Consider the following 13,809-nt stretch of genomic DNA (forward strand, 5'->3'; position numbering starts at 1 on the left):
ATAAATCTATAAAGTGTGAATATACTCATGTTTGGCTTAGTTATAATGGCAATGTGGTTTTGTAAGCAATATGAAATATGACAGGTCAGGATATGAAGCATGTTTACTTAGACGTAAATCCAAGTAAATCTGCTTAGGACCAAGGTAATTTACAGTTTGATACTTGAGAGCCAATATGGTGTAGTGGTTTCAGTGCAGGATTAGGACTCTTGAGAGACCAGGCTTTTACATTTCTGCTCAGCTGTGAAAACCCAAAGGGCAAGTCACACTCTCCCAGCCTAACAGGAAGGCAATAGCAAACCTCCTCTGAAAACCATATGATAGTGTCACCATATGTCAGAGTTGATTTGAGGCAGATAATAATAGCAACATTATATTTTGCAATGTGTTACAGATTGGAATGGTATTTAATCTGGCATATCACTTTGTTGTTGTTAACTGCACTTGAGCTGATCCTGATTCATGGTGACCCTATGGATAAGGCCTCTCCAAGACTCTCTGTCCTCTACTGGTTTGCTGATTCCAGCCCGTGATTTCCTTGATTGAGCCCATCCATCTGGCATGCAGTCTGTCTGCCTCTCTTTCTACTACCTTCTACCTTTCCTAGCGTTATTGTCCTTTCCAACGAGTTGTGCTTTCTCATCATGTGGCCAATGTATGACAACCTCAGTTTCATCATCATGGCTGCCAGGGACAGTTCAGGCTTGATCTGTTCCAGGAACCATTTAACAACAGCAATAGCAAGTACATTTCTATACTGCTTATCAATGAACTAGCACTCCCTAAGCAGTTTAAATGTGTAAGGCAATTACCCCAGTTCATTTATGGCTGTCCTTCCCATTCCTAGTCACCTTCCTATTTCTTGACTGCAGTCTCCGTTCTGGTCAATATTTGATCCAAGTACAGGAAATCTTTGACTATTCTGATTTTCTCATTTTCTAGGTTGAATTTATGTAGATCCCAACATATTTTTAAATTATAACCATATTTATTACCCTGCAAGCCTAGTGAAACCTTGTGGATGAAGCAAATGAACCCTGTCAGAGTGACAAATGGCTTTCAGGCATTTATGGGAATGTTGTCCTAATGAAATTTTAAGGTTTGTATTTTTTAACATATTCTGTTCTCACTCACAACTGCTTTAACTTTTTAAATGGTTTGTTTTTTAATTTTATTTTTATACATTTTAATGTTGTATTATTTTTAAATTTTATTGTTTTAAATATGCTGTTCGCTGCTTTGAGTCCCTATATTGGGAGAACTGGGAGAAAGATGGGATATAAGAAAATATAATAATAATAATAATAATAATAATAATAATAAATCCCATTCTTAAACATCACCTCTTTTTGTTTTCCTTGGTAACAAGTAAATTTAGAAAAGATGGAATCTGAAGTCAGCAGTGCCAGCTGATCCCCATTGCAAGTTGTGCTTGGATTTCAATGTGAGATTGAGAAGATGGTGGGGAAGGTAGTGATGAAAATGACTATGGAGCTTTTGGGAATCTTTAGAGAGGTTTTTTACAAATAAAAAAAATAAAAAAGGAAATTATCCAAACCATAGTGAGAAATTATTCTAATCGCCATTTTAAAGCTCTGCATGGGCTGGCCGCTCCTTATTTATCTTTCTCCTCACCTTCCCACTCGTGCACTCCGTTCTGGTAGTCAAGGTCTGCTGTCCCAGCCCAGTCTCTCCACTGCTCTGTCCCGGATTCGTCCCTTTTCACTTGCTGCCCCTCACTCTTGGAAGCTCCTTCCCCCACAAGCAAGAGTCATCACTTCTTTAACCAGTTTCAAAACTGAGTTGAAGACTATATTGTTCAGGAAGTGTTCCCAGGCATTGTGTGATTGTTATCTGACTGTTATTGGTATTTGCTTTGATATGGGATATTCGATGTTTCTAATTTGTTACTTGCTTATTTTATCTAATGCTATCTTGTATAATTATCTATTGTGTTATATGTATTTTGTTATTATCCTGTAGAATGTATGCCATTAGCAGGTTTCATTTTTATCGATTTTTTAATTGTATGTACAGCGCTGTGTAAATCTATAGCGCTATATAAATAAAGTTTAATAATAATAAATAATAATAATCATTTAATCTATCTTTTAAAATATGTCCTAGCAGAATGTATGATTGTTACAAAGTTATTTGCACTATTTCCATTCTGAAAAAAAAATACTTTGTGTCTACAGATCCATGCTACAATTATAGCTACAGGATGATTCTTTACCTCTTACTCCTTTAAACTGTGTTGTTTTTTATTTTAACTCCCTTCCAAACAAACAATGTCAAATCAATGAATAATGACTATCAAGTGAAGAACTGAAAAGTGGCAACACTAAACTGATAAAAGCTTTGTCTGTCACCTTCATATGTGAGAATGCTTTCACTCTTTGAAATTAATAGCTGTTTGTGGAAGAAAACTCTAGTTTTTAGAGAGAAACATCTTCCATTAATAACACCTTTTAGCTAGTTCATATGGGACAGCTGAATATAAATCCAAAAGCTCCCAGTCTCAGACACCGTAATTCCTTCCCAGAGCTTGGAAAATTTATTTTTGGACTACAGTACCCAGAATCTGCAAGTTAGCACGGCCAGTGGTTGGGAGCTGTAGTCCACCTAACATTTCCAAAGACTTTCTTTACAAGGAAGCTGATGGGTGAGCCAACTGGCAAGGAAAAACAGCTGAACTTTAGTTCTGCAGAGACTGAGGAGACAATCTAGTCAGCACATGGCATTTGTCCAGAGTCTACTTGAGTAATTAACATAGTCTCCTGCACTCTTCCCAGATGTTTTGGGCCACAACTCCCCTGATCTCCAGCCAGCATGGCCAAGATTCAAGGATAAAGAGAGATCTAGTCAAAAACATATGGAAGGCCTGGGCTGGGAAAAGCTGCCCTAATGGAGCCTTAAGGATCTGGTTGCAGTTTTATCTTCTTGAACTCCAATTCTCCACACTGTCACCTCTGCCTCTCTTAAACTGAAGGTACATTACAGCAGGAGTTGGCACCCATCATGTTGCCAGTCAAATTTACTTCTTCCATATGGCTGCATAGAGAATTTTCCATATGGAGAACCAACCCAGAGCCATTTGTATTTCTAATGAAAAAACCGAAAGAACAAAAATGAGTGAAAAAAGCACAAAGCTGACAGAGACTCAATGCCTGAACACTGATTTATATGTAGTATGCAGGTATCATGATAGTCAATAGGTATATATTGTCATTTGTTGCAATATAACAAAGAACAAAGGGCATAAATGATGTGTTCTTAGAAGAGCTTGCTCCATGGCTATGATATTCCACACAAAATCTTCCAGTCTATGTGGCTATGCACAACAGCCAAGGCTTCCTATTCTCTTATCCCTGAAGGCTTAACAAAAACTCACCTTAGTAACCAGAACTTTCTATGTGTCATCATAAAAAAGGGCCAAATCTGTTAAAAGCATTGCAATTCCTCAACAGTATTTCCAAACACAACAGTTTAAGCACAACAGACCATGGTACAATCCTAGGAAATTTGAATGAAGTGTTCATTTGCCCAATTACATCTATCATCCCAGCCAGAGATGTTGAATCTTGAGTATATGTTGCTCCAGCCCTGTTTGTGGGAAACATTTTTTTTACCCCCAAATACCCCTGGGCCAATTTTTACTCTGGGCCATGTTGGGTCTAGGGGAGCCTTCATTCTACAGGAAATCAATTGCCAATAGGAGATCAATTTTTTTTGAGGGCTCTTGAGCCTCACAAAAGCAGTTTTGTGAGTTACATGCAGCCTGTATGCTGCACTTTCTGCATCCTTTCTCTAGACCAGTGCTACTCAAAATAGTGATCTGTGGACTGGGACCAGTGCACAGGCTATCCTCAGAATATTTCCATGCAATAAAGAAACAAGCTACAGGTTGTACGTGGCCCAAAGAACTTCTTTTACGGAGATCCAAGGCCCTGAAAAGAAACAGTCAAGGGGCACAAATAAATGTGCATGTTCCTAGCACATTTTGGAAAAAAATCTTTCCCACCTCTCTTGTCATATCATTTTAAGCACTGCACTAGATCATGTAGTTTTAAACTCTAAGCCAGATTAGGCAACCTGCTGCAGTCCAAGTGTCTCAAATTATAATTCCTACAACTCCCACCCCATTGGCTATGCTAGCAGAGTCTTATGGGAACTGTAGTCCAAACCATCTGAAAGACACCAAGTTGTCTATTTGGCTCTTAAACTTAGCAAACTTATATCTTTGGCTCCCTTGCTTTGCCTGCTTCCTTTTTTCCTTGCAACAGTAAACAGCCTTTCTCATCTGTAGACCATCTGTGAAGTTTTGTCCTAGATCTATTTTCTCCTTGGCTTATTTTTTGTTCCATTGTTTTTATAGGCTCATACTTTTCAGGACACTGCCTACTTTCTCTCATCTTCCGTTAGCCACTGTGACTCTTGACTGCAGCACTCATTACTCCCACTCTCCTTCATCTTAAGCATTATGGAGCAGTTTCAGAGTCTGTTTTCTTTTTAGATTTTTTTTAAAAAATCTTCTGTTTCTCATATTCCCTGCTGCTTCCCTCAACCTTAGCGGCTTCTTCATTCTCTTCTATTAATCAGTTCTGCATATTGCACCCTCCCTTTAGCCTCATTGCTTTCCAACTCCTAATGCTTTAGCTTTTCTAAATCCCTGGGACTGCTTTCCAGTCATTCCCAGGGAGAGGCTTTAATTCATCCAAACTGATAACATAAAAGTGGCCAATTGAATAAAAAAGAAAAAGAAAAAGGTTTTTACTCTGTTTTTAAAGTGAGTGCATTTGTATGTTTCTCCTTGTGGCAGAGTAATTGTTAATACATATTATACATAAATAAATAAAGTTATCTTCTCTTACAGAAACAGGATGACAAAACATGCAGCTCTTTGAGCAACTGAACATTTATACAAACATATCAGTTTAAGTCATAGGGGCATTAGCTACCGAGAAGAACTTGGAGGGCTGCACTCCCTCCAAAAATACACTTTTTTGCCCTGTAATTTTCCCATATGCCTTCTGGGGGCATGCAGGTATTTTTGCTATTTTTTGCTACCTCTAGCCGTTTTAAGCCAAGGAGAAACCTTTGTTCACTTCCTGTTTTAGAACAAGCTGTCTCCCACGCTTACAATGGCAGGAGGTGGGGAGGCAAAGACATGATGAAAATGTCCCCATGCCTCCTAGAGGGCACAGGGGGGCATTTGGGGCATGTCCCCCATTTTTTTGAAAAAATATCAATTTTTTTTAACCCTGGTTAAAGAGGGTCACAAACAATATTGAAAAGTCTCATGTGACCCATGGGCTGCATTTTATCCACCCCAGAGGAATCATGACTAGTAGTAGACTATCTATTTGTGTCTTGAAACTAACCGTAGCTTGCTAATTAAGTGGTATGTGTTCAAACCACCATTAGAAACCCAGTTGAAACTAGGTTTTTCAGTCTGGTTGGTTGAGAAGATTTGTCCTGCATTTGTCCTACAGTTTGGTCTAGAATTTGTCCTACATTTTGTCCCTGGTTTTAGTGGACAATTATGGAAATCCTAGATAGGGAAGGTAAATCATGAATAACTTTGAGGAAAAAAATCAGAAACCATTCAGAGTAGATTTTGGGGCTGGGAAACACTGAGAAGCAGGATTTTTGGATGGTGTAGAGGGCTGTGGAAGAGAGGAGAGAAAGGGAAAGACCTACCATATTAGCAGATGTATAAGAGTACAATTCTGAATTTAACCTTATCTCTGAATGTCCATCTCTTATATTTCAGTGAAACTGAATGCTGCTCTTAATGCACAGAGACTAACTATGTAAAAAAAAACAAACCTCCCACAAAAACAACCAACCCCACAACCTAGCATAGTTTGAGATAGTTTGACTAGAGTACAACGTGGCCCTCTCACAGATACTAGGATTTATCCAAACAGTTGCAAATGAGTTCATCCTAGGATCCGTAAGATTGTAGGTGGTTACTTCTACAATAAGGAATGAGCCGTAAGCCCCCTCTGCAGGTGGGTCAGGGTTTAGGGCCCCAACATCCAGGTGGAAAACCATCTTCCAGGCATGTGGCACTGGGGGCTCATGAATGAGTGCAAAGGAGTAGTCAAGCACACAAACTGTATAAAAGGTCTTTATGATCTTTACTTCACAGAACTCCCATTAGCTCAGCAAGAAAAGCTGTTAAAAGTCCACTGTCATAAAGACTGGGCTACGAGTGATACAGACATGCAAATTTGATGAGAGAGAGAGGGAGAGACTTGATAATTAATTTGTTTTGAAGGAAATTTTTTTTTTTACTTTTTGCAACTGACTTGATTTTTTACCCCCAAAAGTTACAAATGCTTTTGCCTGAAGTGAAACAGAGAAAAGAATGTCTTCATAGTTCTGAATTAAGATAATCTGATACGCACTGAATACTTTATCTCAGGCAATTGTGACCTGTGGTTAAAAAAAAAAAATCCTTGCTTGATTTTAAACAAACTGATGTGGTTGTTGGCAAATGTCTTTAGCTAAATTTTGACAATAGGATCAGTCAAAAAAGTGAAACTTATAAAAGGCCATGAAAGAATTATTTCCAACAGAAAATGCTCTGTTCTACTAAACAGAGTATTTTTTATTAGGAAAATGTGTTCCTGGCAATTGTCTAGCCAGTCTCAGTATTAAATGCAGAAGCCATGCACACACCATGTTTTTGCAGTAATTTTCTCTCGATAGAACCCCATTTCTCCCTTCCTCTTGGGACACACTGGCAAAAAACAGTGGAATTTAAAAGAAGGTTTGCTGAACTGGGTGGAGGAAAGCTGCTAGAGTGAAAATATTTTTTAAAAAGGCCAAAATCAACTTGGATTCATGAGAGACAGCAAAAGAATGGGATGAGTGTGTGAGAGAGTGAATGAATTAGGAGGAAAATGAATGAACGAATAAACAAACAGAGCACTGTTGGTCACAGCAAATATTCATCAGCTCTCAAATGGAGAAAATCAGGAACTGTCCACATTACAACTCCAAAGTATTAATCTTTCCCACTGCCACACACACACTCCTAAACTCCTGTATCAACATCACCATACTGCATTTCTCCCCAAATTGGGAAGCAAGGTGGATTAAGGAGCTGGAGAACTTACTTTCCAAGGAAAGAAACTGGCCAACTAAATCAGCACACATTTGTTACGTAGGCAGGAAACCGGTTGAGAATTATACACTCCATGCAGATGAACTGGCACAAATGTTCTAAATCAATATATATTTCAGGGTTCAAAGATACTGGAAATGTTATCAAGAAGCATAGATTCTTCCAAATATGTAGCTTGTAATTTCAGTAAAGTAACACTGCATTCATATGCAGTAATATTGCTTGCCCCCAGTGTCACCCAATATGTTGTGTGTGTGGGCTACTGGGGGCATGGCCAAAGGGGCCCACTAACCCCCTCTCCTTTCCCACAGTGAAGGGGGCAGTGTTGGCAGTCTACTCATGAGTACAGAGTAGCCCTTGTGGTCTATGTGCGAGTAGGAGCAGTGACAGCCCACTACTAAGCGAGTACACCAAGGAGGCAGCTCCCTATTCTTGAGTCGACCGTTGCAGCGAATCCCTACTCATGGGTAGATTGCCAGCGCACCCCCCCCCCCTCCTGAAGTGGCCATGGTCTCAGGGGCAAAAATGGGAGAGGGCACTCACCCCTTCCCCCTCTGAAGGAGGAGGGCTGGACCAGACATTACTTCTCTTCTGGGGTGTCCCCTGGTGCACCCCCCCAGAGATGCCACTGACCCTATGCACATTTACTTAGAAGAAAGTTCCGTTTGATTGTGTTTACTCATCACTAGCAGTAGTTTGAATCCAGATGAGTCACAACTTAGTCTTAATGTAATCAAGTGGGCAAACCATTACAATTAATTAATCATAGTCATCATGATTAATGGAGCGAAAACATCACTTATGCAGATCTAACCCAGCATTTAAGACTTTGGTTTAAATAATCCTTCTACATTATCACTACATTAACTCACATTAATTATAAGGCAGAAATCAATAACTATAAAATGGGTAGGGAACCTCCAATCTTCCAAATTTTGTTGGATTCACAATCCTGGTCCGTTCTAGTTAGTATGCCCAAATATCAGGGACAATTAATTTGTAATCCAACAGAGTCAAAGACCTGAAGCAATTCATTATGTAGACCTGATGCCATAAGATTTAGATTTTCATATCATCAGGTAATAGGAATTAAAATAATGTGAGATTTCATCTTATACCAATATGAATTTATCCTATATAAAATAAAATTCAAAATTTCTTCTGATGTGAACTATGGTGGTGGTGGTGGGGGGGGGGGGAAATTGCATCTCTTTTGTGCAAATGGAAGTTCCCCAAATTAAAGTGCAAAAGACTTATTGTGCAATACTTCTCAGCTCACTAGCAAGATACCTTACCTGAATTCTTCATGGGACAGAGTGCACATTGCATACCCCATGCTTCACCATATAAACAACAACACTCAGTGTAAGTTGTTTGTTTTCCAACAAGAGGACGGCTGCAAACAAAATCATCACTCAGATGTTGCCAGCAAAGGTCCTGGTAGACATCTGTTTCTTCGGTTTGTTCTGAAACAGAAGGCAAAGACATGTAGTCACTCATAACAGTCTCATTGCGTCAGTAATCCAAACGCGATGTAACTAAAGCATGTATCATTGTGGCCAGATCTGACTTCTCCAGGAAGGGGCACAGTTGGCGCACGAGTTTTAGCGGTGCAAAAGCACTCCTGGTCACTGCTCATACCTGGGCTTCCAGCCTCAGTGCTGAATTCAGAAGTACCGCAAAGTATGAACCTGAGTCAAATGAAAATAGTTGGTGTCTCTTTGAGCCTCACTACCTCCACAGCCCTGGAAAAGTGTACAAATCAAGTGTCTCTTTACTCTGCTGCAGGCATAGAAATCAAGAAGGCTGGATTAAGCGTCAATTTGTTTGCCCTCATCCAGTCCATTACAGTGGCCAGACACCGGTTTAGGACAGGAACAGCTTCCTTGGAATTAGGTGTAAAAGAGTGATAGAGCTGGGTATCATCAGCGTATAGGTGACATCATACTCCAAAACTCCTAACAACCTATCCCAGTGGTTATGTAGATGTTAAAAAGCATAGGGGACAGGATTGAGCCCTGAGTGACCCTACAGGCCAATTGCCAAGGAGTTGAACAGGAATAATTCAGCTCCACCTTCTGAGAAGGCCCCTCCAAGAAAGAACAGAGCCACTGTAAAATAGTACCTCCAAACCCCATCCCAAAGGTCACTCAGAAGGATACCATAGTCAAAGGTATCAAAAGCCACTGAGAGGTCCAGTAGAACCAACAGGGACACATTCCCCCTTTCTAGTTCCCTGCGTAGGTCATCCACCAAGGTGACCAAAGCGGTTTCTGTCCCATAACCAGGCCTGAAACCAGAATGACATGGATTTAGATAATCCGTCTCATCCAGGAATCCCTGGAGTTGAGAGGCCAGTACATGCTCCAGCACCTTGCCCAAAAATGGAAGGATGTAAACTGGCCTGTGATTATTTAGTACAATAGGATCCAGGAAAGGTTTTTTCAAAAGAGGTCTTACCACAGCCTCTTTTAGGCATGTTATGACCCTGCCTTGCTGTAAAGATACATTAATCACTTCCCTTATCCACTCCACCAGTCCTCCTCTGGCCTGTTTAATAAGCCAAGAAGGGCAAGGGTCTAGTATACATATGGTGGCACTCATATCTCTAAGGATCCTGTCCACATCATCAGGCTGCACTAATTGAAAAGTATCCATCAAAACTGGACAAATCAGAGCGAATCTGAGAGATTTTATCAGCAAAATGGTGGGCAAATTCTTCACAACTAGCTGTTGAGTGCCTTAAATTCTCCTCAGATCAGATTGTAAAAGATCCCTGGTCACCTGAAATAGCTCAGCTGAGCGGTTCTGTGCAACTCCAATAGTTTTAGCCAAAAAGAGCCTTTTTTGCTGGTTCTATTGCATCTTCAGGTAGATGTCTTCAGGTAGATTTTTGCCTGTTTTTGGTCAGATTCACTCTTTTCAGTTTTCCACCACTGTCATTCTAGTCTCTATCTTGTTTGCTTCACTGCTGCCACCAATGCCCACATCATGGAAGATGAACCTACACTACAGGTCCCCCTACCATGGGGTTAACTTATTTTAAAACTGATGCTACTGTGAAAAGGAAGCTCCTCTTGGGATTCTTTCTGTGAAATCTGGACTCAATTGCAATGACATAGGAAGAAGGGTTTAGGGATCAGTGGTATCACTAGCGTTTGTGTCATGATGCTACCCCCAACTGATGTCCCCTACCACACTATACAGAATCCTTAGTAAGGTTTTTTGTATTAATGTTACTCACGAATTGCAATTCCCATATATCACTAAACGTAATGGTAATAATTGTGACATAAACAACTAGCAAAATTAAAATTATACCTATAAATTAAAATATTATATGCACAGCCGTGTGTGTGTGTGTGTGTGTGTGTATGGTTTCATGTGGTTAAAGTGAAAAGTTGGTAAAATGTGATGTTTGTATTTTGTGCAATGTTTTCTGTTCAAAAAGCAGCAGACAACGAAAAATGAAAATGCTGGGTTTTCAACACTGACAAATCTGTGGAATGTGCACTATTTATTTGCTCATTCTTCTTGGGAATGACTGCACACCAACATTAATAACAGCCATACACAGAAGATGGATGATGGGACATGTTTATCAAATTGCTTGCTGCATGACAGGTTACAATGGCATCCCGAGGTCAAATATGGGGGGGGGGGGGGGGAATGTCACATCCTCCCAGTGTGAAAAAACTGTGCCAGGGCCTCTCATGCTGTCTCATCCTCTAGCTTTTTCGATCTTCATTGACCTCAATACGTGCCCCCAAAGTGGGCAGCATGAACTGGCGCTTGCGGTGTTGGCCCTTGTCTAACACCCTGCCCCATCGCTATTCAGGTGATTGTTGAACAGTCTCTCCTTGGCATTAGTGGTCCCCGGTATGGCTTCATGAGCCACTTCCATATCAGACAATTACTGGTGGAAAGCAGAGGCAGGCTGATCTGCTGGTCCCTCAGGGTGATGGTTGGTTTCTCTGGCATGAAGATGCCAGCCTCCATGGTTTTGAAGATGCAGAATTGCAGATGATACGTGCATTGTGTCTCTTCCCACTCCAACCAAATTCCACATCCATGAAGTTCCCCATGTGATTGTAGGTCCTCTGGAGTAGGATGGAGTTGCTGTCCTTGCAGCTGACAAACTGTTCTCTCTGTCCCAGTGGTGGCACATTCAGACAGTGGCACCCATCCACAGTGTCCACTACTTGTGGGAAGCCCAGCTTCTCGGATAAATCCACCAGCGGCGTGGGCATCTAGCCGGTGCCATCATGATGGCAGCTATGGCACTGCTATGTAGAATGGCTGCAGAGGATGCTGTGATGGTTGTCTTGCTCTGCTGAGTGAGATCACTTATCTCTGTGTCTGCAGGTGTTGTCTTGTTGGTGGGAGCTGCAATCTGCTGGCCGCTGCACTTGCAGATTGCAGGTAAGTGCCAATGCAGCCCACATGGGCGACATGATCTCGCTAGGTGGCGCTGTCCTACTGATGTGTATGGCATCAGTGCAATGGTGTGAAGGGTCACACGGATGTGTTTATGAGGTGGGTGGTGCTGCATCTGGGTATGTGTGTGTGTGTGATCCTTTGTCCCTGCAACCGAGCAGTTATGGGAGAGTCAGCAAAAAAATATTAATGGAGCACCACAGCTCTAAGCCACATTAACTCTGGTGTGGTCATGTGCCGTGCACATTCAGACTAACTTGGTAGCAGCTGACGTGGTCAGTGGAGTTTTTGAGCTGCTTTTTCTGGCCTGTCTGCTTCACCCCTTACTGATTATGGCCCAAAATTAGTTTTAAAAAAGTGGAAACAAAATTAAACTAAGTCCAGCACATCCTTTCTACAATGGTTAGCTGACCATGTCTGCACTTTTCCTTGAATCTCATCATGCATGTAAATAAGTCATACCACTAGATTCTGCTGGCCTGATGCATCGCTTTTCTGTAGAATCCAGAACCATTGGGTGTGTACAGAAACAACTGTAAGATCCTTCAGTGTTGATGCATTGCCCATCAATACAACTATTGGGATCTTGGCATTCATCTGTATCTGTTCAAATACAAATAAAAAGTATAAAGGACATCAGTTACTACAAGACAGTTTAGAGAAATAACGTTAACTGATGAAAAAAGGAATAGTGGGTCTTATTTTTATTTAGTTCAGATTTAAATCAGACATGCTTCCATATACAGTGGGACCTTGAACCTGCCAGCCACAGATTTCAACATCCATGGATGCAAGCCCTTGTTGTCCCTAACGGTGCCGTGTATGTATGGCTGCACCACCATCAGGGACAGCCCCCATTGTCCCCAGTGGTAGTGTGTGCACACATCCATGCTGCCATTAAGGATAATGGGACAACGAGACTTGAGCATCCACGTATTTTGGTATTCATGGGGGGTGGGGGGGGTCCATGGATATCGAGGTCCCACTGCATGTTCAAGCTAATATTTCTCCCCTTCTCAAGCATCAACAAAAAATGAAAATATGTGTGTTTATTTATTGGATTTATTTTCTCCTTTCTCCCAAAATGTAATTCAGAGTGACTTTCAATTCAATGTTTAATTAATTGTTCTCATGAACACAAGAGTAAGTAACTGAATGCCTTGGATCATGGATAGGTAATGTGTTGACCTTCAAATGTTTGTTTGTTTGTTTGTTTATGGTATTTATACATTGCCCTTCAACCCTAAATGTTGCTGGACTGCAACTCCTATGACCCTTAGCCAGCAGAACCAATGGTGAGGAACGACAGGAGGTGCAGTTAAACAATATCCAAAGGAACAGAGGTTGCCCACACCTGAGTTAGATGATGATGTATGGATTTATCTCCTATGTATTCCTGATTTGTTGTTAAAGAGCAAGAATAAAAAGGTGGTCAATACACAGAAGCAAGGCCCAGTTTAGATTAGTTGGAACCTTTAGTTTAAAAAAACAGAGCCCTCTTTGTGTACATGTGTGAGCTATTCTGGGACTGGTGCCATAGAAATCAAACAAATAAATGAATAAACATCAAACAAAATGTAAAGTATGATGGCCGGCATAAATCTCCTATATTAACAGATTTTCAGCTCTGCAAATTCAATGCATTTTTACACAATTACTCCAGTAACACACAAAATGTTGACGATAACAGAAAGGTCCAGAGATTCAGGAAGAGACGGGAAAAATATAAAGGAAATTATACCTTTTTATTTATGCCTAGACCCTTTGTCAGTGAGGAGTCTAGGGCAACTGCATCGATTGAACCACTGAAAATCAAGTCCTGACTAAACCGTGCCCAATTTTTACAAACATACAGAAATGGATTTAGCATTTTCCAGCTCTATCCCAGCATAGCTCACTTCACAAAGAAGAAGCAAAATGCAAGGAATGGCTTTACATCAGGAAAATAAAAGCTTTTTGGACCCAAAATGATAAAATTTGTGCTGTGGTTTTCTTTCATTATGTTATTCCACACAGAATGTTTTTCTGTTTAAACTGCAGAAGTCAAGGTCATGACTAGGAATAATTTTCAGTCAAATGGGAAAAAGTGAACGAGTAGGCAGTTCAGTAGACTTATGGGAGCACAATCATAATCATCCAAAGTGTGAATTGCTATTCCATATTGCATATCAGCCCTTCTTCTGAGGGGGAAAATTACACTCAAAATATCAATTTCCTCAAACAGACTTTTTTTT

General features: G+C 40.6%; 1 protein-coding gene across 4 annotated transcripts in view; it reads right to left on the reverse strand.

Moving 5' to 3' along the window:
* The window catches only part of LTBP1 (latent transforming growth factor beta binding protein 1), a 262,829-nt gene that overhangs the window by 16,669 nt on the left and 232,351 nt on the right, over positions 1-13,809 (reverse strand). For all 4 annotated transcript variants that reach the window (XM_089529704.1, XM_089529702.1, XM_089529706.1 and 1 more), the window contains 2 exons: positions 12,038-12,178; positions 8,434-8,604 (listed from right to left, as the gene is read on the reverse strand). In XM_089529704.1, coding sequence (XP_089385830.1) covers positions 8,434-8,604; positions 12,038-12,178 — 312 coding nt within the window. The remainder of the gene's footprint in view (positions 1-8,433; positions 8,605-12,037; positions 12,179-13,809) is intronic.

The sequence above is a fragment of the Sceloporus occidentalis genome, unplaced genomic scaffold (genome assembly GCF_023333645.1).
Source record: "Sceloporus occidentalis isolate IW3139 unplaced genomic scaffold, rSceOcc1.0.p SCAF_6, whole genome shotgun sequence".
NCBI classification, from domain to species: Eukaryota; Metazoa; Chordata; class Lepidosauria; order Squamata; family Phrynosomatidae; genus Sceloporus; species Sceloporus occidentalis.